Source organism: Zeus faber (assembly GCF_960531495.2).
Source record: "Zeus faber genome assembly, chromosome: 12".
Lineage (NCBI taxonomy): Eukaryota > Metazoa > Chordata > Actinopteri > Zeiformes > Zeidae > Zeus > Zeus faber.
Genome location: NC_137196.1, coordinates 14,281,630 through 14,307,660, shown reverse-complemented (window position 1 = coordinate 14,307,660; position 26,031 = coordinate 14,281,630). Strand labels below are relative to the sequence as shown.

Here is a 26,031-nt window from a genome sequence, read left to right as displayed (position 1 = left end):
CGTCAGTCTCTGCTGTTGTGGTGCATGTGGGCACCAAACGACCTTAAAACGCAGCAATCAGAAAGACAAAGAAGATTTCGTCGGCCTCATAAACAGCGTTTTGACTACAAACAAGCAGTGTCTGGCCCACTGCCCTCCCCCCCTTTTTGGCAACGTAAAGTTCAGCCGATTGCGGCGACCGCACATCTGGCTGAAGGGCTACTGCTGCAACACAGGCATTCCCTGCGTGGACAACTTCACCACCTTCTACAAGAGACTGGATCTTTTTAAGGACGATCGCCTCCATCCAGTTGCTGTTATCTATAGAAAGTATTTTAAAAGCACTCCGGTTTCACATTGAAGTTTCACATAATTTGAACATCTTGGTTTGATGCTTAATTCTAAGGATACGGTGATCATTTCAATAATATATAGACTGCCGAGACCAAACAATGTTTGTGCATTGCACTGCTGCCTCACAGCAAGAAGGTCCTGGGTTCGATTCCCCGCCTGGGGCGCTGTTGGCACCGTGCTCCGGCGGGTTATCTACCAAATAGGAGCTTTTCTGTGTGGAGTTTGCATGTTGTCACCGTGCTCACATGGGGTTTCTTCCACCTAACGTCAGTAAGGACCCCCCCCCAAAAACATGCACACATCATCGTCTGACCAGCGATGGACACTCATTACCTGGTCCCCGGGCGTGTCCACGTACACTGCCCACTGCTGGCTGTGCCCCCGGAGGAAGGACAAGCCAGGATGGGTTAAAAGCAGAGGCCTCATTTCACCAGCCACCATCCAAAGTGTGTGTGTGTGTGTGTGTGTGTGCAAGCATGTGTTGTAGTGTGGTGTGCTGTGTGACAAATAAAGATTGTTCTTCTTCTCTTCTTCTACACTATATACACTATATATACTATATACACTATATATAAACTTTATATACTATATACACTATATATACACTATATATACCATATACACTATATAAAATAAATATACTATATACACTATATACACTATGTACACTATATACACTATATACACAATATACACTTTATATACTATGTACACTATATATATGCTATATATACTATATACACTTTATATACTATATACACTATATATACAATATACATTATATACACAATATATACTATATATGCTATATATACTATATACACTGTATACATTTCATCTCATCACCGTTCTCAGTGTCAGTCTGGTTCCCGCCGTCTGTCAGTATTCACTACACTAGCGTTCACAATGGCCACGCCCCCTTACCGTGTGAAATAACACGGGTCCTCACTTATCGAGCAATTCGCTGAACGACCTGGTCCGAGGAAACGGAACGTGGTCGTTAAGTGAGGAGTACCTGTACTGTACAGTGGTCTCAGCCCTGAAAACATTGAGACAAAGGATATCTGATCACAAAGCAGTTTTATTCAGTGTGGTCTTATCCCAATTTTTTTATCACTCACACCAATCCTGTCCACCGCCGTGTTTCTAACTCTATGTCAGCGAGTGGGCTGTCTAAGCTTTTTATTGCTGCTGCTTCGCCTTTAACTGCCTTTTATCCAGATTTTAGCACAGAGGAGCTTGTCTCCCATTTTAATGACACGTGTCTGACTGACCCTCATACAAGGACAAAAAGTCAAAAAAAACATCGCCACCCTGGCTAAATGAATCCACCCAGGACCTAAAGAGGGACCTGTAGGAGAAAGGAACATTAATGGAAAAAGAGTGGTTTGAGCAAAAACAGCTTTCTTTTCTAACCTGCTGCAAACCATTTCAACCCCAGAGTTGTATTTAAGGTAATAGACTCCGTCCTCACCCCTTCCCCCGGCCATCTTACTCAGGCCTCACCGGAGAGGTGTGAGGAGTTTTTTAACTTTTTTGCGAATAAAGCTGAGAATATAAGACAGCGAATTACACCCACTGACCAAGCAACCAAGCGACCTACATGTCAGTGGGGTCATTGACAGTTATTTAAGCAATTTTTAAACCGTGTCACTGTCATTTTTATTTGAAACTATCTCAAATGAAATCAACCACGTGCAGCCTTGATATGATCCCCACCACATTTCTTAAAGAGGTGATTGAGACAATTGGACCGGGTTTAATATCTATCATAAAAAGCTCACTGGAAAAAGGCAATTTTCCTTCTGAATTCAAACATGCTGTGGCCCATCCTCTTTTAGAGAAACCTTACCTCGATCCCTCTGGGTCCCGCAAGGGTCCATTTTAGGCCCAATTTTATTTTCAATCTATGTGCTTCCTCTTGGCCAAATTATCCAAAGACACAGTGTCTCTTTTCATTGCGACGCAGACGACACACAGATATAACATCCTCTGACACCTGGTGAGCCAAACAGCCTAGCTGCTGTTGATTGATAGGCTGAACGCTATCAACCGTTACATAGCACAGCATTTCCTTCAACTCAATAATTAAAAATCAGGAATCAAATTTAAAATAAATGTCCTGTCCTGCTCCCTTCAACAGAGAACCATTTCAAGAATCAAACCAATACTATCACACAGCGGCCTGGAAAAAGTCATGCACGCTCTCATTTTCTCGCGACTAGACTACTGTAACGCCCTCCTTTCTGGCATCAACCAAAACTCAGTCTCTCGCCTCCAACTGGTTCAGAACGCAGCAGCTCGGCTTCTTACCGGTTCCAAAGGACATCGCATCACCCCGATCCTGGCTTCTCTCCATTTGCTGCCTGTTCGGTTCAGAATCGATTTTAAGATTGTCCTGATCACTTTTAAAGCACGTCTGGGTCTGACTCCGAGCTACATAACAAATATGTTGACCCCATATGAGCCCGTGCGCAGCCTCAGCTCCTCAGGCGGGCGGGGACCTTCTGGCTGCTCCAAAGTCTAGACCTGAAACTAAAGGCGACCGCGCCTTTTCTGTCGGGGCCCCTCGGCTTTGGAACGACCTGCCTGAGGAGAAACGACAGAATCAGTGACTTCATTTAAATCACTTCTTAAAACCCATGTTTATAGATCTGCTTTTATGTGATGTCGCCCCCTTTCTTTATCTATTTTATTTTTTATATATTTCTATTTTTTACTTTTATTTCTATTTCTTATTATCATATTGTATCTACTTGTTTGTTTTATTGTCTCTTTATCTGCTTTTACCATTTTGATTAATTAATTTGATTACTGTTTATTAATGTTCCTTTGCTTTTTATTTTCAAGATCTGAACACTGCTTATTTTTTCTGAACACTGCTTTTATTTCTCTATCAGAGCACTCTGTAAGCTTTGTTTTTAAAGGTGCTATATAAATAAAGCTATTATTATTATTATTATTATTATTATTATTATTATTATTATTATTATTATTATTATTATTACTACTACTTATAGCCCGAAAGATGTGAAGGAGGGCTGGACCCCTAATAATAACAACCATGAAATTATATATATATATATATATATATATATATATATATATATATATATATATATATATATACACACAATTATATACAATTATAACAACAACAATAATAATAATAATAATAATAATAATAATAATAATTATTATTATTATTATAATAATAATAATAATAATAATAATAAAAATAAAAGTAAAATAATAAATATAGCTGCATGCAGCAATACCAGTTCTAGTTTATTAGTTTTAGGTACCTGTTACAATTGTTTTGGTTTTTGTGAAATGCATCAAAATTTACTGAACTTACAAACATTGTGTAATTACGTTCATGAAATTCCACGAATCAAACTGTCATGACATTACATACGAAGCATTCCCATTTCAACCAGACGTGACATCATTTGGGTCATAGAGATATATCAGTTCTAAATTGCTGAGCCTACAGTCCTAGTTTGGTTTGTAAGTTGTAAAGTAGAGTTATTTGGAAAAATGACAAGAAATGACAATACAAGTCAGATAATTGTTTTATTAAACAGTTGTCCAAAACAGCTGGACAAAATAATGAATACACAGGGTCCAGATTATTTGTTTTAGGAATAATCATTGCATTTTTTGTTTTTTGTGTAATGCAGCGAAATATACTGAACTTATAAACCATGTTTCACGAATCCAACTTCCCTGGCATTATGTATGGAGCATTTTCGTTTCAGCCATGTTGTTGTCAACCATTGACAATAATAGAACAATAATGGAAAAACTCACATTGAACATTTTTCTATTTGGTTTTTTTTTCACTGTATTTTTCTTCTGCACTTTTTTTTTATATTGTGACTAACCTTGGCTACTGGATTTTTGGACACTGGATTCTTTATTCTCTTTTTTTCCGGCTATAATTCACCATCTGTAACTATAACAAAAACAACTTTTGTAATTACAATAACAATAACAATAAATACATTTAATTTTAGAAATATATTTCAGTACATGTTATTTGTAATTACTACTTTATTGTACTTTTTATGTTAATAATGTACCATTTGAAAATTATTTTTAATAGATGACTTGTCTATTTTGTAATACAGACAACATTTATATAACTTTAACAGTAATTTGGCATTAGAATTATTATGGAAGAATTTGTCAATATCACAAACACTTTCTGCCTTTTCCTTGTATTAAGCATAGGTGTAAGAAAAAGTTTATGCATTTGTTTATTACAAAAAATGGATTTTCTTTTTTATTTTAAACTATATCTTGTCATTGTTATAGCTAACCTTTTTGCATTGAAGTACATCCGGAGTCTGAGTTATGGTAGCGTTGTGTCTTGCATACGTCATTTATTACGTATTCAAGTCGATTTATGACATTTGTTGAGGTTTTTCCTTGAATTTCATTTTCCGTAAGTTACATTTCCATGAAATTCGAAAAACGTTGTTGTACTTCTGTGAGCGGTTCTATTTTTCCGATGCCTTGCTGGATCTTGAACGCATCACTCAGTGGCACATTTCAATGGTTTTGACTGGACGCGGTGACGAGTTTTTGTGGACAAATTGTTATTGTATTTTTTAATTAATCCAGCAACGTAATGTGGACCAGAGATTTAAAATATCAATCCAACAGATCTACTGACATCTACCAGGTAAGAAGCTATAAAAATACACACTTAAATCAATAGTTTGGTAATGTCTAAACACTACAGAGTGTCTGAGAGTCTACACCACACACTGGACATGGTCCAACTGGACATTCTCAATCGGAATCTGTACAATAACAGTAAATTATGTGATGACGTCATAAAGCGTCTTACTGTAAATCTCATCTTCTTCATTTTGTTTACAAACTGTGACATGTCACTTAATCAAGACAGCTAAAAATTTTGGCTCAAACCTGTCCTGGTTCTTCATTAATATCTGCTTCGTATGTAAATATTTGGATGAAATTGAAACCAGCAGATCCTTGTGACATAGCGGTTTAAACGACACCTCAACCATGTTCATAGCCTCTGCCGAAGTATGTCTTTCAGATAATTGTAGCTGGGTTGGACATATTTTGCTGTGAAATGCATGTCTGTAATGTCGATTAAATTTGGCCAGTTTTTCCACTAATATCTGCTCCATCTGTGGATCGATTTGGATGAAACTTCAACCACAAGGTGTTTGTGACAACGCAGTTCAAACAAGACATTAACCTTTTTTGTATATTATGCCGTAATTGGTGTTCCAGATTGTTTTAGACTTACAATAGGGCCTATGGGCTGGACCCCTAATAATAATAATAATAATAATAATAATAATAATAATAATAATAATAATAATAATAATAATTATAATTATAAGAACAAGAAGAACAATAATAATAATAATAATGATAATAATAATAATAATAATACAATAAAATAATAATGTTAATAATAATAATAATAATAATAATGTTAATAATAATAATAATAATAATAATAATAATAACAAGAAGAACAATAATGATAATAATAATAACAATACAATACAAATAATAATGTTAATAATAATGGTAATAATAATAATTATTATAAAAATTCTACTACTACTACTACTACCACTAATAATAATAATAATAATAATAATAATAATAATGGCTATTATTATTATTAGTAGTAGTATAATAATAATAATAATAATAATAATAATAATAATAACGGTTATTATTATTATTATTATTATTATTAGGGGTCTATAACTATAATTAACTATAATTTTTACAATCATTCCAAATAGTAATTACAATGCAATGAATCTACTCTGAGGCAATTTTATCTTTCTTCATCTGTCTATTGTTCACAATGCTACAACATTGCTCACGGGAGCAGAGATATTCTGCGTGCGAGTGCTTGAGTGGCTTGAGTTGCTTGAGTTGTTGAGTTGCTTCAGTTGCTTCAGTTGCTTGAGTTGTTGAGTTGCATGCTTGGCTTCTCTACAGTACATCATTGCATCTCAATTTTATTTGCGCTTGTGGATTTTGGCATTGATATGCCCTCAAAACATTGCTTCTGAAAAAATTCCTGTCCTCCTTCTCACAACCGGTGGCCGGCACCAACAGAATATAGAATCCGTCTCAGCTTAATAGAATGATTCTAGAACGCCAAATCACTTTTTGACAAATTTTGTTTGTTTGAAGATGAAGACAATGAAGACAGACAATGCAAAATTGTCAAATATCAGTACTATAAGGCTGTTCTAAGCAGTTGGATCACAGCCAATGGACTTGGTTGAAATCTCAGCTCAAATGAGATTTAAAAGACATCAATCACAAATAAAAAAGATGTAATTCAATTGATTTGATATAAACAATTATATCTTAAATGTAATCTTGCAATCGTGCTTTGGTTCTTTGCTATACATATTTTATTTCAAATATAATTGTTTATAACATTTTAACATTTGAGGGTGGACCTGCCTCAAGTGGGAAAGGAGTTAAAATGAGTGGGCACAGCCCGGTTTGGCCCGCCCCCTAACGCCGGGCCTGCATGAACGTGAGACTCACCAGAAACTGTTTGCAATTGGGTGAGCGAATCAGTGAATTCATCTTTTTAGTGAACTAACTCAAACGACTGATGTCCCCGAAAGGAATCGCAACGCCCATCACTAACACGAAGCAACCGTGTCCGTACAGCACAACTCTCCGAAGGCGAATGCACCCAGGAACAGAAACCGGGCTCATACAACATCAGTTCATGATTTCCCAGAGCGCCCCGCTCCGCGGACGACTCGAGTCGTGCCGACGTGCTTCAATTTTCTGTAAAATGGCAACCATTTTTTCCACTAATTTCTGCCGCCAATGCACGTCAACATTGATCAAACTCCAACAGCCCGACGTCTGAGACGTGCCGCTTCCAACGAGACTTCAACCATGCCCGTGCGTACTGCGGTTGCCGTGTTTCAGATACTTTTGTCCCGGAAAAAAAAATAAAAATAAAAAAAAAAAAAACCCAGAGAAGACAGACGTCAATAAAAATCAGCGCAAAAGACAACAAGGCTGGTGAATGTATTCGCGTTTTTGGAAAAAGCAGTCCTCATCATGATCTCCCCCTTTTTTTTGGAGCGGATCACGACCCCGAACGGCCCCGACTGCGCGTTTCCGGCGGATCTCTCGTCCTGTAGCACAACCCTGGACACGTGACGTGGGCGGCCCGGTCAGCTGATCGGAGCGATCGCCCCACGCGTGGTGCCGTGGGTGTCCCGAGCAGCTCCACGTGCGAAACCTCCACAGTAAGTTTAAAACAAGAGTTCAAACGCCTACAGAAGAGGTTCAACTGTGGTCTTGTCGCACCGAGAATCACAGTTTTAAATGAGATTAATTGCAGTCGATATTTCCCATGCATACGTCCAAAAAAACCCCCAAAAACAATCACTTAATACATTTTTAGAAAATGACAAATTGCAAGGATTAGCAGACTAAAAGGCTACACCCGGTTTGCAAGAATCGAAGTAATTGATAATGAATATTTACAATGTTTACAAACTTTTTTATTTATAATCTATTTTTGGATTTCATTGAAAATTACTATGCTGTGTATTTCCTAAGTCGCTTGATTGCTCATTTTTATTTTATGTATGTATATAGTTCGTTTTGTGTATTTAGTGTTAATTTTTAGGTAATTGATTATTGTACGTTGTTATTTTCTGTATTATGTTTTTTTTTATTTCAAACATGCTACTGTAGAAAAAAGTTATATCAATTTTAAAATATTTCCTTTTTTTTTATTTGTATAACCTTACTGTGAATCGCCTGTTCTGGTGTTGCTGTGACTTCCCAATGTTCATCCGGTGATGAATGAAATATAATATAGTGTTGTGCCTGTGACAACGCTTTAGATGTATTAAATAAAATAATGTTGACGACGGTTCAACCCAACTGCTCTGGATTCCAGGAAGATCCAGCGCTGATGGATCCAGAGGAACAGCTTCTCCTCTCTGCAAAGGAGGGGAAGTGCGTCCAGGTCCGGAGGCTCCTCCTGTCCGGGATCGACCAAAATCGCAGTTTCGACATCAACTGCAGGTGTAAGTGATGGTTTCCCCCGAACGCAATGACACTTGTCACCTTAGTGAGGTGGCCGCATTGAGTGCTTTGTTGTTGTTTTGTTGGGGGCACATTTCCACCACCTCCAGCCAGGAGCAAAGGCAGAGAGGGATGGACACCGCTCCACCTGGGAAGTTATTTTGGCCACAGAGATGTGGTGGAGGAATTACTGAAGGTAACGCATAGCGCTGCGTAAAGCTGAAGGTTGAGTGTCTGCGGCGGCACATTATTATTGTTGTTATTATTGTGTTCTACAATTCCCTTGCAGCCACTTTAAGTGTTCTGGGACTGTGTTTGCAGGCTGGAGCTCATGTAAATTTGCAGAATAACTTGGGCGACACTCCTCTCCACGCGGCGGCCTCAGCTGGAAGAAAGGTGAAAAGGTTTTATGTATGGTAATGCACGGCTTCATATTGTCCGGAGTGACGGCGCCTGCATTGTTACTGGTGATAAGCTGGGTTTCAAAACGGCTGATCATTTTGAAATGAGAACCGGGGACTCTAATAACCGACTGCCACCAGGGTTTCATAGCGATCTAAGTGATGATGATTCCTTTATTTTTCCCTCTCCGCTGTGGACGGCGCTAGGAGATTGTCCTGTTGCTGCTGTGCTACGATGCATGCGCCAACATAATCAACGGCACTGCTCAAATCCCCAAAGATGTCACCGAGGACGATGAGGTCATTACCATGCTGGAGGGTACGGAGGCAGCAACCAAAAAAATCACTCGTTGACCTCTTGTTGCCGGAGGTGAGCGATTCCTTTCCTGTGGTTGCCCCCGCGCCCAACTTTCCTGTTTCTGCAGCCGCAGAGCGACGGGAGCAGCGGCGGCGCGAGCAAAAGCTTCTGGAAGCCGCCAGAGAGGGCGACGTCTCCACCCTTTCCAAGCTGGTCGGCAACGCAACCTCCACCTGCTGGACCTCAAACACGACCCCCGCTATGATTGAATGAGTGCACATTAACACTTCGACACATAAGTCAAGTTTATTTAAATGGCACTTTTAGCTTGATATCTGCATATGAATCTTCCCTTTTGCCATTTAAACCATCACCTTCATCCCCATATGCAATACCTCAATAATGTTAGATCAAGCTGAAGGCCGATGTTAGAGGACAATTTTCCTTAAGGGTTAGACAGTTATTGTGGTTGATTGTACCCTTATACTCCTCTTTTCGATTTTAATTTCTATTTTTTATAGCTCAGCCTGAACGAGGGTCCAGATATCCATTGCAGGGATGTGGTGGGGAACACGCCCTTACACTGTGCCGCCTACAGAGGGCAGAAGCACTGTGTCCTAAAGCTGCTCAAGTGCGGAGCCAGCCCCGGCATGAGAAACAAGAAGGGTATACCCACTGAAATGAGCCTTTAATCTACCAACCTCTTTGTTAAAGTTAATATTTTTTGGGGAAAAAAAACAACAAACAAAAAAAAAGACTGTTCCAGGATCATCTTGTATGTCTTTGGAAAAAAAACCTCAAACCACAAAAAAAACAATTATATTAAAATATACAATTGTATTTTTGTGGGTTTTTTGGGGGAAATGTTTTGTCCCCCAACATGAATAAAATGATAAAATAATGTATGTATATAATATAGATAGATAATGTTATTAAAGTATTTGAAATATATATACTGTATATATATTTTGATGTGTGTGTGTGTGTGTGTGTGTGTGTGAGATCATTAAGAATTTTTTGTTTTCTATTTTTGTTCAAGGTTTTAGTGACTTATTTTTGTTGCAGACCAGACAGTGTTTGACCTGGTTCGTAGTGATGAGCTGAGGCTAATTCTGACGTCCGCTCAGGACAAAGTGAGTAAAAAGAGAGGGAACGTGCCGATTCCTCTTCCTTCTTTTGGTTCTCCATTGTTTTGCTGTTTGCTTTTCCTTAAAGTGGACCTATTATGCTCCCTTTCACCAAATTAATAAATCGTCTCTGTGGTCCCCAAAACATGTTTTTAAAGTTTTTTGCTGAAAATACCACTCAGATTATGCATTCTAGCCATTCTAACATGCATCCAATCCACCCTGTCTGAAAAGGGGCTGTTTTAGTGGGAGGAGCCACCCTCCCGAGGCCCTAGTTCTTGAGCCAATTGGGTTTGAGCACGGGTTCCGGGTGCTGTGAGCCAGTGGCGTTTGAGCATGGCTTCCGGTTTTCGTCGGCTTTCATGGCTTTCCTTTTATGTGCTCCGCAAACTTTCACTGATTTCACCTTAACAATCCACCAAAATCTGTTTCTGAACAAGTGTGAGGCAAGAAATATGCAATCCAATTGATGAATCTTCATTCATATTAGATCTACAAGGCCTCCATTAAAAAGTTTGTTCCGACTTTCACCGGGGCGTCCGGACCAGCGCGGAGCTTAGAGACCCCCCCCCGGGGTATGGCGGGGATTGGGGCTTTTTTGTTTGTTGTCTATTACGGAAAGGTTGGAAAATAAAATTCACATGTCTACGGTTTTGTTTGGTGGTCAGTGGACACAGTGACAAGTGCATTTAATCTACAGAAATGTGAGAGTTTAACCACTCTGTCTATTTCTCCTCCAAAGGAAAGGACCGATAAGATGGAGAGGTTCGAAGGCTCTCTCTGGAAGGTAACTAGACGCTTGACCAATTTTGAATTTTTTTTTCGTCTCAACACACAAGTCATCATTATACTAACAGGAAATTAAATTGTGTTCTTTTTTTGGCCTCCTTTAACAGAGCTCCCGCTTTCTCGGTTGGCGTTCTCACTGGGTGGTAATTGAAGATGGAAATCTGTCCTGGTACCCCAGACAGTGAGACATCTTTAGCTGTACCAACACAGATGCATAATTATTGACAAAAACATATACATTCATATTAACAAACACACATACTCTATAAAAAAACAAATGTAAGTTACTGCACTCTTGTCTTAAAAATGTAATTTGTAGTCCGTTGTTTTTTTTATTTTATTGTATTTTTTTTAATGAAAATAACATCTGTGGGCTGGACCCCAGATTGTTTGATTATTTTCCCCTGAAATTTTCGGGCTAAAACTATCTGGAACAGAAAAATGGCAGAAACTACAAACACTGTCAAACCCATCTCGTAGTTCAAGTTTCATCCAAATCTATCTACATACCCAGCAGATAATAGTGAAAAATCAACTAAATCCGACCCAAGGTAGCCTGATGGTCGTGCGTCGCCAATGTTCAAAAACGAATGGAATGAGATGAGATTTAGAGTTAGACACTTTGTGATGTCATCACACTATGTACTATAAATGTGCTCATTATTGTTCTGAACGTCCATTCCAGTGGTGTCCGGTGCATGGTGTAGACTCCCTCGCTCTGTATTGGTTAGAGATTACAAACTAGGCGTGCATGCGTGTGTGTGTGTGTGTACACCTTCTAACCTGGTAGATGTCTGTGGAGCTGTTAGATTGATATTTTATCTCTTCGGTCCTCCTTATTGTGCCAGATTTTTGAAAAAAACACACAAAAAAACATTAATCCCCAAAAAACGCGTAACCACGTTGAGTCGAGTCCACTCGACTGTGCGAATGAGTGATGCGTCCACGTACCAGGAACACGGCGGAAAAATAGAACTCGTGAAATTGTAATTAGTCACAGAAATACGAGAAAGTTTTTCGGATTTCACGGAAACGTATTAAAAATGTAATCCAAGGAAAGAAGTCAACATTAGAAGTAAAAATTTTGATAGTTCGATTACCTTTGTAAACCTCTAAAAATAAATATGTGACTTTAAACATGTGACCGAAGCAGCCGGTGCTGCAGCGGTCTCCGGCTGGCAGCACGCATAAGGGTTGAAGCCTCCCGGAGCTGATGCGGCCGGTCTTCCTAAAATGCCAATTTGAACGCGAGCTTGCTCTCCTCCCAACCTGAGGTGGATGCGGCTCAGGTTGGGAGCAGAGCAATTAAGGAAAGAATCCATGGTAGGAGAGAATTCCTCGGTTCACTCCAAATGTCCCTGCATTTAATCACAGAACGCAGATTTGGGAACCTGTAAACCTGTAATACGTATCTAACATGACTAAACTGGAACTGTATTGCTGCCTGCAGCTATATTTATTTTTATTATCATCATTATTATTATTATTATTATTATATATTTATATATTTTTTCTTATATGTATATTACATTTCAATAAGAATTTAAAAAATTGTCCCCCATCACTGTCAGAAATAAGCCAACTCAAATATTTTTGCAAAATTATTTTAGTGGCACCCGATCAGACCCAGAAACATTCACCCAGAGTCTGTGTTTCCCCGTTTTCTCCTAGAGTCGACGCCCTCGCTGGCATCAGAAAGCAGGGCTGTAAGGCTCTGGTACAGGCCTACTGCACGGTGAGAAGCAGGCCTAGCTGCTGGCGCAATCACATGCCATGATGATGAAGTTATGAGTAATGCAGTCGTGAGTGATGAAGTTATGAGTAATGAGGTTGTGAGTATAAAGTTATGAGTGACGGCGTTTCAGAGATGGAAAATACAGGTCCACAACGTCAAATTCATGCCATGTTTTTGCTCCTCAAAATCCACATGGTTGCCTGAAAATACCGGAGTTGAATTTCACTTTCAGAACCCAGATTTTCCACCTCTATGAAGTTGTAAGATGAAGTTCTAGGTAAATATTAAGTGTTTGTGTCCTCGCGCTCTCAGGTCAAACCGTGGGACAACTGCTTCTTCACCCTCAGGTGCTTCGACAACACCGTCCACCACTTTAAAGTCTCTTCAAAGGCCAATGCGGTGGCCACCAGAAAAGTGAGAGGATGAATTTTTGGATTTGTCGTTGCTTTTGGGAGGGTCATGAGCGCCCCTGTGATGGGTCTCTGTGCATTCAGAGCTGGCTGGATGCTCTGGAGGTGCATTCGGCCCACAGCGGTCAGCATTGTGCCCAGAAGCAGCTTCTGGAGGAGGAGAGCGAGGAAGATATGACCATGGCTTCTCGGGATCTAACTCAAGCACTGCAGGTCAGATGGAGTAAAGCAGTGTCTCGATAAAAATTTAATAATTGTGTGATTGGAACATAATTCATTCATAATTTTTACAATACACCTTTACATATACTGTAGGTATACTGTACACTGATCAGCCACAACATTAAAAAACACCTGCCTAATATTGTGTAGGTGCCCCTTGTGCCACCAAAACAGCTCTGACCCGTCGAGGCATGAACTCCACAAGACCTCTGAAGGTGTCCTGTGGTATCTGGCACCAAGTTCTTCAAACCATTCCCGAACAATTTTTGCGGTGTGGCAGGGCGCATTATCCTGCTGAAAGTGGCCACTGCCATCAGGGAGTACCGTTGCCATTAAGGGGTGAACTTGGTCTGCAACAATGTTTAGGTAGGTGGTACGTGTCAAAGTAACATCCACATGAATGCCAGGACCAAAGGTTTCCCAGCAGAACATTGCCCAGACCATCACCCATAGTGCATCCTTGTGCCATCTCTTCCACGGGTGAATGATGCACACGCACCAACCATCCACATGATGTGGAAGAAAACTTGATTAATCAAACCTGGCCAACTTCTTTCATGAGTGCATGGTCCAGTTTGGATGCTCACGTGGTGGCGTAACATGGAGGTGATGGGCCCTGGTGCAAATATTTTTTTGGACCCTCCCCACACCTTTTTTAGACCCTCCCCACGCACACAGACCCAGCCCGGCTCTCGCCCTTTTGGGGGGTGGGGGGGTTGTGGTTGTAAGAGAGTTTCTGATACGCACGGTCCATTGTGCAAGGTGCTTCTTTTGCTTTGTTCAATAAGGAACAGAGTAGAATAAAAAACCCTAAATTCAAAATAAAAATCAACACACAGTTTTATTTTTTTGTTTGTTTTGGAGGAACAGGGCAAGGGGACACAGAGTTGAGCGTGTCGCTGGTGCACCGATGGGATGGGCCCCTAGTGGCCACTGGGCCCCGGGGCAGCTACACCGGTTGCAGCCGCGATAGTTATGCCACTGTGCTCACGTGCCCATGGTAGGCGCTTTCGGTGGTGGATGGGCATTCTGACTGGTCTGCGCCTGCGCAGCCCTATACACAACAAACTGAAATGCACTGTGTGTTCTGACACCTTTCCATCATAGCCAGCATTAACCTTTTTAGCAATTTGCGGGCTAGCCTTCGCTCCCGATGTACATCAATGAGCCTTGGGTGCACATGACCCTGTCACTGGTTCACCGGTTGTCCTTCCTTGGACAAATTTTGGTAGGTACTAACCAATGCATACCAGGAACACCCCACAAGACCAGCTGTTTTGGAGATGTTCTGACCCAGTCGTCTAGCCGTCACAATTTGGTCCTTGTCAAAGTGGCTCAGATCCTTACACTTTATTCTCCTTATCCATTATTCCTGCTTCCAACACGTTAACTTCAAGGACTGACTCTTCACTTGCTGCCTCAGTGGTTTTAATTTTGTGGCTGATCGGTATATATAGAATACTTAACATACCATTGCATATTAGTGCTACACACTAAGACTTATTATGTTTGTATGCGTATATACTATATACTGTTTGTTACTATATACTTATATAACATTATTCTTGTACTATATTTTGGCGTAGCCACTTCCTTCCCTTATTGGCCTTACAAGTTACAATAGCTGTATAAGTGCTACTCCCTGTTAACATCTGTTTATACTTGTCGATAGTGTATAATTGATTTCATTTTTATTTTCTTTTATTTTGACTATTCTGTGACCTTCCCCCCCCCAGGGATTAATAGTGTCGTCTTATCTTGGTGATGTTTGTCCACCTCTCGCACTGTGCTTGTCAGGTAGCTACTGCCAGCCAGCAGAAACTGGAAAATGAAGTGGCTGTTTTTTTGTCAATGGTGAAAAATCAGGATCACCACGGTGAGAGCAACGTACTTTTTTCTCTTTTATTTCACATTCAGTAAAAATTCTCTCATCAGAATCTGCCACTTTTTAATAACAATTATTTTAGAGTCCGAGCTATTTATTTTTTTATTATTTTTTTATTTTTGTGTTTTTACATTTTTTTTTTCTTAGGTTACACTTTCTGGTTCACTGCTAGCTTTATTTCATTATATAACCCAATTTTTCCGGTGGATTTTTTTTTTTCTGGGTCGCTTATACTTTTATTTTTTATTGTTTTTCTGTTATTCTGTCGGTCATATATTTTGTTTTTTATAATGAGGTTTAGTCTATATTGTCATATTGTATTTTATTGTGAAAAGTCAACACATTTTCCATATATTGCCATTTTCTTGTTTTGTTTGTTATTCCATTGCTCCTTTATTATTTTTTTATGTAAGCTCTGTCTGTCTTTCTATCTATCTGTCATTCTATCTATCTATGTGTCTGTACAACTAGCTGTGAGGGTGTATGTCAATGTCATGCAAATAGAACAGTCCTTCTAAATATATTTTTCTTTTCAAATGAAGTGTTGGCTGATCCCCTCCTGCTGAAAGCCAAGCAGACCAGCGAGCTCTCCAGTGAGACCTGCGTGGCGCTCCAAACCTGCCTGGGACTGCTGTCCAGACAGGAGGAGGTACAGTAATGCGCTAGTCTCTCAGTGCCAGGTCTTGGGTCCATACACATGGAGGGATTTATTTTTTGGCAAAATCACTTTATTCTACCAGGTACATTTACATATACTACAAATTTGTTCTGGTGAGGTTTGGTGCTGTTCACTGTAGACAAATTACCATAAGAAAATTAAGCTCAACAGTCAGTCAGAAAAAATGGAGACAAAAAAAAAAAAAAATGAATACATTAAAAAAGGAAGTACATTTATTTGACATATATACAAAAAACAAAATAGAAATACATATATAAAATAAACAGAATATAAAAAAGGCAATACTATGCACAGGATGAATTATAGTTATGGGTATATAGGGTATATATTATAGTTATTTTGTATCATAATATTATATTCCTCTATTCTGAAACTGTTTTCAAATGAGTTTAATAATCGAGAAGTACATTTTATTCAACTTTTTTTTTTTTTTATAGACCATTTGTAGTCCAGTAAAGGAGATTCATTCATACTTAGGCTTTACCCACTGTTTTCCTATTGGCTGGCTGGTTTATGTTGAATGGTTATAAAATCATTAAGCTCCTCCCCCACTTTATAGCTGTGTGTGTGTGTGTGTGTGTGTGTGTGTGTGTGTGTGTGTGTGTGTGTGTGTGTGTGTGTGTGTGTGTGTGTGTGTGTGTGTGTGTGTGTGTGTGTGTGTGTGTGTGTGTGTGTGTGTGTGCGCACCTGTCCAAGTGGCTGGGCGGTGCCCTTGTGGGAGAGGGGTGTGGTAATCACTGGAATGTCTGTAGGAAGGACATAAGCAAGATCCGCTTTTATGCTGAGCTCTGCACAGGCTGATCAGCGCAGGCAGGCAGCCATGCATGCCGAGTGTGTGCACGTACGCCCACACACACGCCCCGTTCCCCGAGCTTAAGGGAAAAGCTGTGCATTGGGTGGGGGGGGGTGGGGTGGCCGGTGGCCGGTCCGGACACAGGCGTTGCAGCCATAGCGTCGCTCCGCACACTTCCATATGAAAGTAGAAGCACAAAAAGCCGACACGGGAGGAAACCGAGAGGGAGGGAGAGAGAGCGAGGGAGAGCTCCTGCAGCATCTACACAGGTAGAGTCACTTCTGTTTCTGTTTTTTGTTGCTTATTATTCTTATGTGAACAACTTGCTGTTTGCACTGGGCTGGACCCTCCAGACGTGGCTGTTTGTTTTTTTTGGGGGGATTTTTTGTACTTATCTGCGGGTTTTTCTTTAATCTAGTAATTTACGGCAATGCTGTATGCACTGTATAATGTTAATTCTGTATATCTTAAGCATTTTTTAAAGCCATTATTGCTAATTCATGTATTAAAGGTCATTCATAGCACTGCTAGGAGTGAGAAATTATGCTTGAAGCATTTATTTCCATATTTGCATACTGAGCCCTCTGGTGCTCTTAATGCTGCGTGGCTTCTAGCTCTTATAATGTCCTTTTTCTCTTTAAACTCAGGTCCTTACTGAACACTGCACATAAATTTGACGAGGAACATAATTTAAAATGGTGATAATTGCAGCTAAGGTGACCTTTTCCAGAAGACGTGGGGATAATAGTATGCATTCAATTAAAAAGAAATTGCTTTTTGTGGCCTAACCCCAGCACCTAGAAATAAGTATGCGGAATGAACTCTGAAAGTGCATATTTATTCAAGTTTAGGAAACTTCATATCATTTCAAGTCTATTTAATGTATGAATACATTTTTTACATTAAACTATAGAGATATTGTTCATTTTCACACATTTTTACATTGTCCATAAATTAGGCGACCAGCATATTTTAAAAGGTAATAATTGCATTGCTGAGGAGCATTCGTAAATTATAGAGATAGTTATGCATTTGAAGGGGCAATGGACAGCTTTTTTGTTTTCACTTAACATTATGAAGTTAATATTGATTGCACAGTGTAATAGCTGTAGAATAATTTAGGGTTAGCGTTTAGATTGGTTCCCTTTAAGCCTCCATATCAACATGCATTCGGACTGCCACCGGGTACGAACTCCCGGGAAAACGATTTATGGCAGCACGTCACAAGAAGTGCGTCAACCAATACACAACCATTAAAGAAATGGCGGACGGTGGAGCAATCTATCCCACGTAGTCTCTTAGAATCATTGAAACGGGTTGAGAAATGTAAACGTCATGGTGCTTTTTATCCAGAAAAACCGCAGTTCCCCCATTTACTTGTATTTGTTAACAGGCTATTCTTGCCCGTTCCAATATGGCGGCGGCGTTGACGTATCGCAGCAACGAGCTGAAGCAGTCAATGCAGCGCCTGTGTATGCTGTATACGTATGTCTATGGTTGCGCAACCACAATAAACTAAAATTGTGACAATTTCAATCGACCTCTTCACTCAACATGCTTCTTTCTTCTCTCAATTCCAAAGTGCTGTTGATCATTTACACGGAGCGCTCTGGGGAAAACCTAAAGCGATGCGGTTGTCTTTGCGACAGCGGCTCAAACAATAATACCCCTTGGAAACGCTCGGGGGCAAGTTGGAAAGTTGTTTTTTGCCCCTTTAACATTTAACTTGGTTTTGTTTTATTTTACTATCGCCTATTAACTTGAAATGTCCCATATTTTCCCAGATTCTGCATTTATTTTTTATAATCAACTCTTTGAAACATGTTGATACTATCTGCAATACATTTTATCAAGGATAAACAGCTAATTTGTTTTCTTTTCCTTCCAGCTGAAGAGGCTATTTTTGTGGGTGTTTTATACGTGCCTTATCTTAATTGGCTCCCTGATTCAATGGATTGAACAAAAACGATTAGTTGAAATCCAAAATCGACGTCAGACTTGGGGCAAAACCAGACTTTGGTTGCTTTTGTCTGACGAGGCACTCAGTGACTGATTGGGCAGATTTTACTCTCTTCACAGCTTTATCGAGATACTTTAGACAAAATAGATGTGTTTGGAAATACTTGAATGAAATGATAGCGAACCTTAATTTGATAGACCAGATGTAAAAATAATAATAATAATGGCACCCATGGACTGCATGGCATTAATTGAACCATCTGAGCTAATAATAAGTTGAAATTTCAATAATGGTTCATAATCTTCATTTTGAATATGTCCCAGAATTAAGATAACACGATTGATTTCTAAAATATACTAATTCAGGACGCGTGCGATGGTGGTGTGTTGTTGTAATCCATCTGAACGTACTTCAGCCTAACAATATCCAGGTGCGAATGGATTACGCATCGCCCCAAAGCACAGTGTCCTGCTCCACCAGGGCAGCAGCTGCAGCTCCATGAGGAAGAATAACTCCTAATGTGGAGATTTTGCGGCCGACGCAGTTCACTGTTTGTCCCTTTCACCAGAGCGGCCAGAGAAGAAAAGGCACATTTGAAGGGATAGGAAATGTTTCAAGGAGCATCGGACACACATTTTGATTAAGCTGCTACAAGGCGCTCACTGGATTATAATACTTGCAGAGTGCTGAGTGACTCCAAAGGCAGCATTAACCCTAATCCCACCATCCTGTTGTCTGGTCAGATATTTCTCTTCCTACATTGTCCAGTTCAGACTGACTTGCTGCTGTAATCCGTAATGAAGCTCTGATATCTCACCGGTGTGTCCGACATGTGAAACGGAAACGTGACTCACAGAGGGGAGTGTTTTGCGGCAATAACAGCCCTACCCTCCAGCAGATTGGACGTGGTCTGACCCACTTCATTTGCTGGGGAGCGGGAGCGAACCGGCCAAGATGGCACGTCTGTACCATGTAGGAAAAGCCAGTGTGATTGCTCGGCCAATTACCCGGGCCTTTGAAGTGGTGCCCCCGGCTGTGCCTTTTCCAAAACTCGGGGATGGGGGAGTGTGAAATGCCGATAGGGCAAGTTGGGCAGAGACCTTTTACACACCCAGTAAAGAAAACTCATATTTTATAGAGGACAAGCCTGTCGCAGGGCTTCCCAGCAGGAGGACTTCCTCACCTACCAGCAAGAAAAATGGAGGGTTGTTTCCTCTAAGCAGAGCTGTCAGGTTGTGTTGCTGTCCTTACAGACGGGGTAAGCACTTTTGTGTCTCTACTTTCATAACTACACCTATCAATAAATGTTTCCGCCGCCCCATAACCTCTCCCCAACAGCGCCTAAATACTAGGGCTGTACCCGACCTGAATTTTGCCAGTTGAATCTTATTCAGCTGTTCAATGCAAATACACGACTATTCGGCGGGGCGGGCTGAGCCGGGTCGGCTCTTTCTTATAGGAGAGATAGGCGGCTGCCTAGGGCAGGGGTGTCCAAACTTTTTGCAAAGAGGGCCAGATTTGGTGAGGTGAAAATGTATGGGGGCCGACCATTCAGCCTGACATTCTTTGAACCGTTACCATTGTAAATTAACATGTAAATATGTAACTATATCACTTTGTACAGTTTGTTGTATACGTGTTTATTTGTATTTGCTTTTATTTTGCTTTGTTTTATTCTGCTGTCTGCAGCTAGGTTTACATTGCAAATGAGAATCTGTTGTCAATTGCCTTATCAGGATCGATAAAGGTTAAAATAATAATAAATTAAATGCAAATGAACTATTTTATGAAATCTGACTCCGAAATCTTTCTAGAAACATGTAGTTATTGATTTTGTTTTAACAAATCACATCAAAGTGCATTTTGACAAAGGATAGTGTAGTCAAATTAAATGACTGAAATTTGACAAAACTGTGGTTTTGATCATCACAAAAAATTTATTCACTGAGACTTTAGTATTTATTCTCCTCAGAAGAATAAAAAAATAATTGACCTACATTAATGTGAAGGGTGATACTGAGATCTCGACTGCAGTAAACAGGGCAGGTCTTGTCCTCCACGGCTCTTGTTAATGTTCATAACCGAGAACGTCTTCTCGCACACGTATGTCGAGCCAAACAAGCTCAGCATTTTCTTTGCAAATTTTCGAATCTCTTGGAACCTGTCTTTGTCCAGCCGGCGGTAAAAGTTTACAAGAGGGAGTTGCTGGTGCTGACTGTGACACTCCGTGTCACACTGCAGCTCAATCAGAGGAGAAAAGTGTGATCTCCTTTTCAATAGCTGCAAAATCCCTGAAACGCTGTTGAAACTCCTCAGCCAGAGATGAGATGTTTGCTGCATACCTCCTCATTTGCGCAGTGATATTGTTTGCTGGAAAACTGCTCATCATTTCCTGCAGCGATGGGAAATGTGTGGTACTGGCCTGCGTTTGTGACAGGTGCCTTTGGAAAAGTAGCGGCTTTGTCCCAAAAGCTTTGATGTGTGAATACAACTGGCTTGCCACTGCATTTTCCCCCTGAAGGCTCGTGTTCAGCGCGTTCAGATGTCGTGTTATGTCAACTAGAAATCCAAAATCAGCCAGCCAAACAGGATCGGAGAGTTCTGGGATCGGTTGTCTTTTTTCTGCCAAGAATTGTCCAATTTTATTTCTGAGAGAGTAGAATCGCTGCAGTGCAGACCCCCGACTGAGCCATCTCATGTCATTATGATACACAACATCTCCATATTCAGCGTGGATGTCGATCAGAAACTGTTGAAACTGGCGGTGACACAGGGCTCTGGAGCGAATATAATGAATAGCCTTTATCACCGGTTTCATAACGTGATCATATTTCAGATGTTTGGCACATAGAACTTGTTGGTGAATAATACAATGGAGTTTTATAGCTCTGCCTCCTTCTTCGCTGACTTTTTTACAGACTAGGGTCGATAGCCCACTTTGCTCACCAACCATGGCGGGTGCGCTGTCCGTAATCCCAGTGATTTTATTCCACTGTAGTTTCATGTCATCTACGACGGAACAAACAGAAGCAAACAAATGTATTCCTGTCGTTTGGTCCCCAAGGCTCTGGAGGTCAAGTCGCTCTTCACTCACGTTCATTTCATTGTCCACTCCTCTCAAACAAATCAGTAACTGAGCGGTGTCAGATGCATCCGTGCTTTTGTCGCAGGCTAACGAAAAAAAGTCAAACTCCACTCCTTTTGCCTCTGTCTCTTGATATCAGATGAAATTTCTTCAGTCCTCCGTGCCACAGTGCTGCGAGCCAGGCAAATTGGCAACTCTTGTTTTTTTTCAGGACAAATTTTCTCCACCATTTTCATCACGCAGTCTTTAATAAATTCACCCTCAGTAAAAGGTTTGCAGTGCTTGGCAATCAGCATTGCCACCTCGTAGCTCGCCTTTGTAGAATTTTCATTTGAGTCACGGGCTCTTTTGAAAAAGCGCTGCTGTGCCATTAAAACAGCTTCAAGTTGCTTCAGTTTTTCGGTGCGTTCATTTGCCGTTAGCTTATCGTAGTTAGCAGGTTTCGTCTGATAGTGCCGCTTAATATTGAATTCCTTGAAAACAGCCACAGTCTCTTGAAAAATTAAGCACACGCAGTTGTATCGCATGTCAGTGAAAAAATACTCCGATTTCCACTTGTCCTGGAAACGGCGGCCCTCGTTGTCAACTTTCCTTTTTTTAGTTCCAGTTGCCATCTTAGAAATGGGCTAAAAATATACCACAGTGGTAAAAGTTCCCACGGGGATCACGCGACGAGAGTGCGGCCTCAAGTCTACTGCCATCCTCTGGTGAAATATGAAATTGCTTTTTTTGTACGTGTGTATTGCGTGCGGGCCACATATTATTGATTTAATGACAGATGCTCCGGGTCGGTGGAAATTTAGACACGGGCCGGATTTGGCCCGGGGGCCGGACTTTGGGCATGCCTGGCCTAGGGTGTCATCCTGAGGGTCGGGAGAGGGAGCGATTAGGGTGCGTTTTGTGCACCTGTCTCCCTCTCTGACAGTACCGACTGACGGTGCCAGTGATGGGGTGTCTGCCCTCGGCGCGAAAACAGTGTGTAATCATTTTAGATGGAGGTTATTTTACATCTGCTTACGGAACGAAAGAAGTACGTATCGAACGAAACCGTGCGTAATGGTGACGCTTTTTCCTGTGACTCTCTCCCCGATCGCCCCCACTCCATGCTTAATGAGTCTACGAGTCGTGCCCTGTTCCTCTGTGTCCCGTCCCCACCCTGTTTTCAGATGTTTTATTTGGAGAAACGGGGCACGGCGATCGGGGCGCACGGAGAGCCATGTTCACACATACAGTACATACATACATACACCTTTTGCCTCATTTACACCCACGTTGTTCATTCGGATTATTACGTTAATTTTCCCCTTAAACAAGGTGGAATGTACATGTAGTTAAACGTACATTCAGTCCTTTTTACTATCTCACTCGTGCTGCCAGCAATCACTCATGGACCTACTGTACTTGACACCGGTTTCTTCTCTGCGTTGCTTACCTGGAAGAACAAAGTAAAAGCCCGGCTCTTTCAGGGGTCTTGGCTACAGAGAAGATTCTCTCCAATGATGGATGAATGCACATATAGCCTCAACAGGGCTTAAAATAGAGCTGTGTGTTCTCAGGCGAAAAGATGCGGAGAGAGAGGGAGCTTGCTGGGATAGTTGCACAACAAAGTGTTCCTTTCCCGGATGGGCTCTTAAGCCAAGTGCCGGGGATGGGGAGAGTTGGCTCCAGCTTCTGCGCCGCAAGCTCATTAGCATTAACACTGTACATGAATCAAAGCCTCAGCTTGACTGAGGCCTCGCACGAAAAAAAAGTCATTATTCTGCAGACTTGCATTTCAGGTATCTCGGACGACTGACTGTTTGCCAGCCCTTTACTGTTTGGAGTTTTTCTCCATCTGCAAGACACAGCACGGGGCCTGTTCGGAAGGCATAAAGATAGGGTTGGATGCAGCCACGTTTTGGAGCCCTGTGTTACCTGAATTAAACGCTGTCGCAGCGTCCAGCCGTCTCCCCTCGCAGGATGAGTTGTGAATTGGCAGAACGGTTAGCGAGGCTGGTGTGAAGAAGAACAATTCTCAAGGTTTAGTGGCACGTCTGTTATTGAGCGTAGGTGGCAGACGCTCCTGGTCCCAAGTGTCAAAGTTATGAATTAGGCTGATAAATCACCGTTATAGCCAAGTGGAAATCTCTTGATTATGATTTGAGCACCTATTTTATTCAGAATCATTTATGTTTAATTTAATCATTTACTTATAAATGTATACGTTAAGGTTAAGCCGTATAGATTTTATGTCAAAGGCAGATAAAATACTGTGCGCGTTATTTGTTGCATTAATGGTATGTTGATGAAATGAATGAAATGCGATCCTTTGTTATGTGGAAGGGTAACAGATGCACAATTGCAGTGTTCTATTATGTGAGGCAGAAATGGGGCGAGCGTATTGATTCCTATGTGTCATCTGTACCTTTTCTGACCTGATGCACAGTGAAGAATGATCGCTGGGTGCAGAGAGGGCTCAACACGAAAATGGCTCCAGATATTGAGATGCTGCACTGTTCCCCTCTCATGATAGACAATTATAGCATCTTATTTATAAGAAGACTTCTTGGAGTACTTGTTGGGGAAAATGCAGGGATCTAAGTGTTATAAATAGAAATTAGCTAGCTGGCAGGGTCCATCACTTGATATTGTTAATCAGCTAAATCAATCTCTAGACTTTTGCCTATGACTAACGTGTGTGTGTGTGTGTGTGTGTGCGTGTGCGTGCGCGTGCGTGCGTGCGTGCTCGATGGAACAACGGCCCAAAGGCAGAATAATTGATGGAGCTGTACTTTTACTCTACCTACTTTAATTGAGGACGCTGTGCCTCACTAGGCTGTCTCAGCTTTACAGCACGATTTACAGGCTACTGTTTCCGTCAGGCAAAAAACTCTGCTGCCGTCCTCAAGGTGACTCCACGTTTTATTTTCCACTCTTCCTTTCCCGCCGAATCACTTATCCTTTTGTATTTACAAATGCCGGGGCGTGGAAAATCTTTAATTAAGGAACAAGATTAATGTATTAATATCCCCGTCGTCCTTGGGGAGCTTTCTATATTTGAAGAATTATCTAATTATTCCAAAGCTTGGCGTTGTGCAGCGCCTTTCTGTGTTGGCAGCTGTGAGCTCTATTGTTCAGTTGGCCGTCTTTTGGCCTGGTGGGAGGACATGCGGCGGCGAGAGCGCAAGACAATGGGGAACATTGATCTGGTCCCATCACAGCCGGGCTCGGGTGAACTTGAAGGGACACTCAATCCTGAGCGGCCCAGCTCTAGGAGACCGCGGTGTTGGGTTTCGACTGGAGGACATCGGATCTGTGGGCTGGGGCTAGGAAAATGACCTGTTATCAGTAACAGCTTCCACGACAGAGGCGCGCGCGTGCTCACGCATGCATGCACGCACGCACGCACGCACGCACACACACACACACTACACAGCGATGGCCACAACAGCAAATCAATACCACCCTATCAAAGTATCCATCAGTCACCTTCATATCAGTCCATCACTCAATCCACTGGTTATGCCAATGCAGAACAATGCATATTTCTGTCCTTCAACGTGTCTTAAGGGAGTTGTTTTTCTGTCTCTGTGTATTCCAGTGGTGGAGCCTCAAATTGGAGCAGGAGGTTGAGAAAAACAAGGCCCTAGCGGAGGCCCTGCAGACCTTGGCTACTGAGCACCACGAGCTCGAGCAGTCACTCTGCCGGAGCAGGAAGTCCCCCACCCTCAGCGTCTTTACCGAAGATGACTTCTATGATGCTGTGTCAGGTGAAGACCCCCACAACTGTCGTCCCCACCACCGCTTCCTTCTTTTCTGCACTGCGCACACAAACCTCATGTCCTGCAGTAACTATAAATTATTGGCAGATTTTGATCTCGCTCGTAGTCAAAATGAAGGCGATAAATCCCACTACCCCCAGTGCAGCTGCTTTCCTGGGGGATTGTTGGAGCTACTTCTCTCGCTACCAATAACAAAGGCCTATCACAGCAATTTGACAATGTTATATTGAATAGTACAACAACAAACACTTCGGCTTCCTTGTCCATTAAATGTTGTGCTTCCAGTACAGTCTGAAGGGTTCAAGATGTTTAAAAAAATAAAAATAAAAATAATCCAGTAGAGCAGAGAATGGAGAGGAGGCTTTTGTCAACACAGTGTGGAAAGGAGAAAAGAAACTGAGAGACTGTCTTGCAGTTCCTTGGCAAAGCATACTATACTGTTGTTCCATGCATGTCACAAAAAAACAT

At 41.3% G+C, this 26,031-nt stretch overlaps 2 protein-coding genes across 2 annotated transcripts in view; both read left to right on the top strand.

The window, feature by feature from the left end:
* Positions 1-8,305: 8,305 nt before the first annotated feature.
* Positions 8,306-13,194, top strand: LOC307237616 (oxysterol-binding protein-related protein 1-like; the record flags this gene model as incomplete). Its single annotated transcript, XM_080010374.1, has 11 exons — positions 8,306-8,420; positions 8,529-8,614; positions 8,740-8,814; positions 9,027-9,138; positions 9,245-9,330; positions 9,639-9,783; positions 10,183-10,250; positions 10,987-11,031; positions 11,141-11,214; positions 12,705-12,768; positions 13,081-13,194. 11 exons carry the CDS (start codon positions 8,306-8,308, stop codon positions 13,192-13,194), a joined length of 984 nt encoding a protein of 327 aa, XP_079866500.1.
* A 157-nt stretch (positions 13,195-13,351) lies between these two features.
* Positions 13,352-26,031, top strand: part of LOC307237947 (oxysterol-binding protein-related protein 1) — a 30,142-nt gene continuing 17,462 nt past the window's right edge. The window contains exons 1-4 of the mRNA XM_080010757.1: positions 13,352-13,391; positions 15,198-15,276; positions 15,828-15,934; positions 25,383-25,551. Coding sequence (XP_079866883.1) covers positions 13,353-13,391; positions 15,198-15,276; positions 15,828-15,934; positions 25,383-25,551 — 394 coding nt within the window. The 5' untranslated portion in view covers position 13,352. The remainder of the gene's footprint in view (positions 13,392-15,197; positions 15,277-15,827; positions 15,935-25,382; positions 25,552-26,031) is intronic.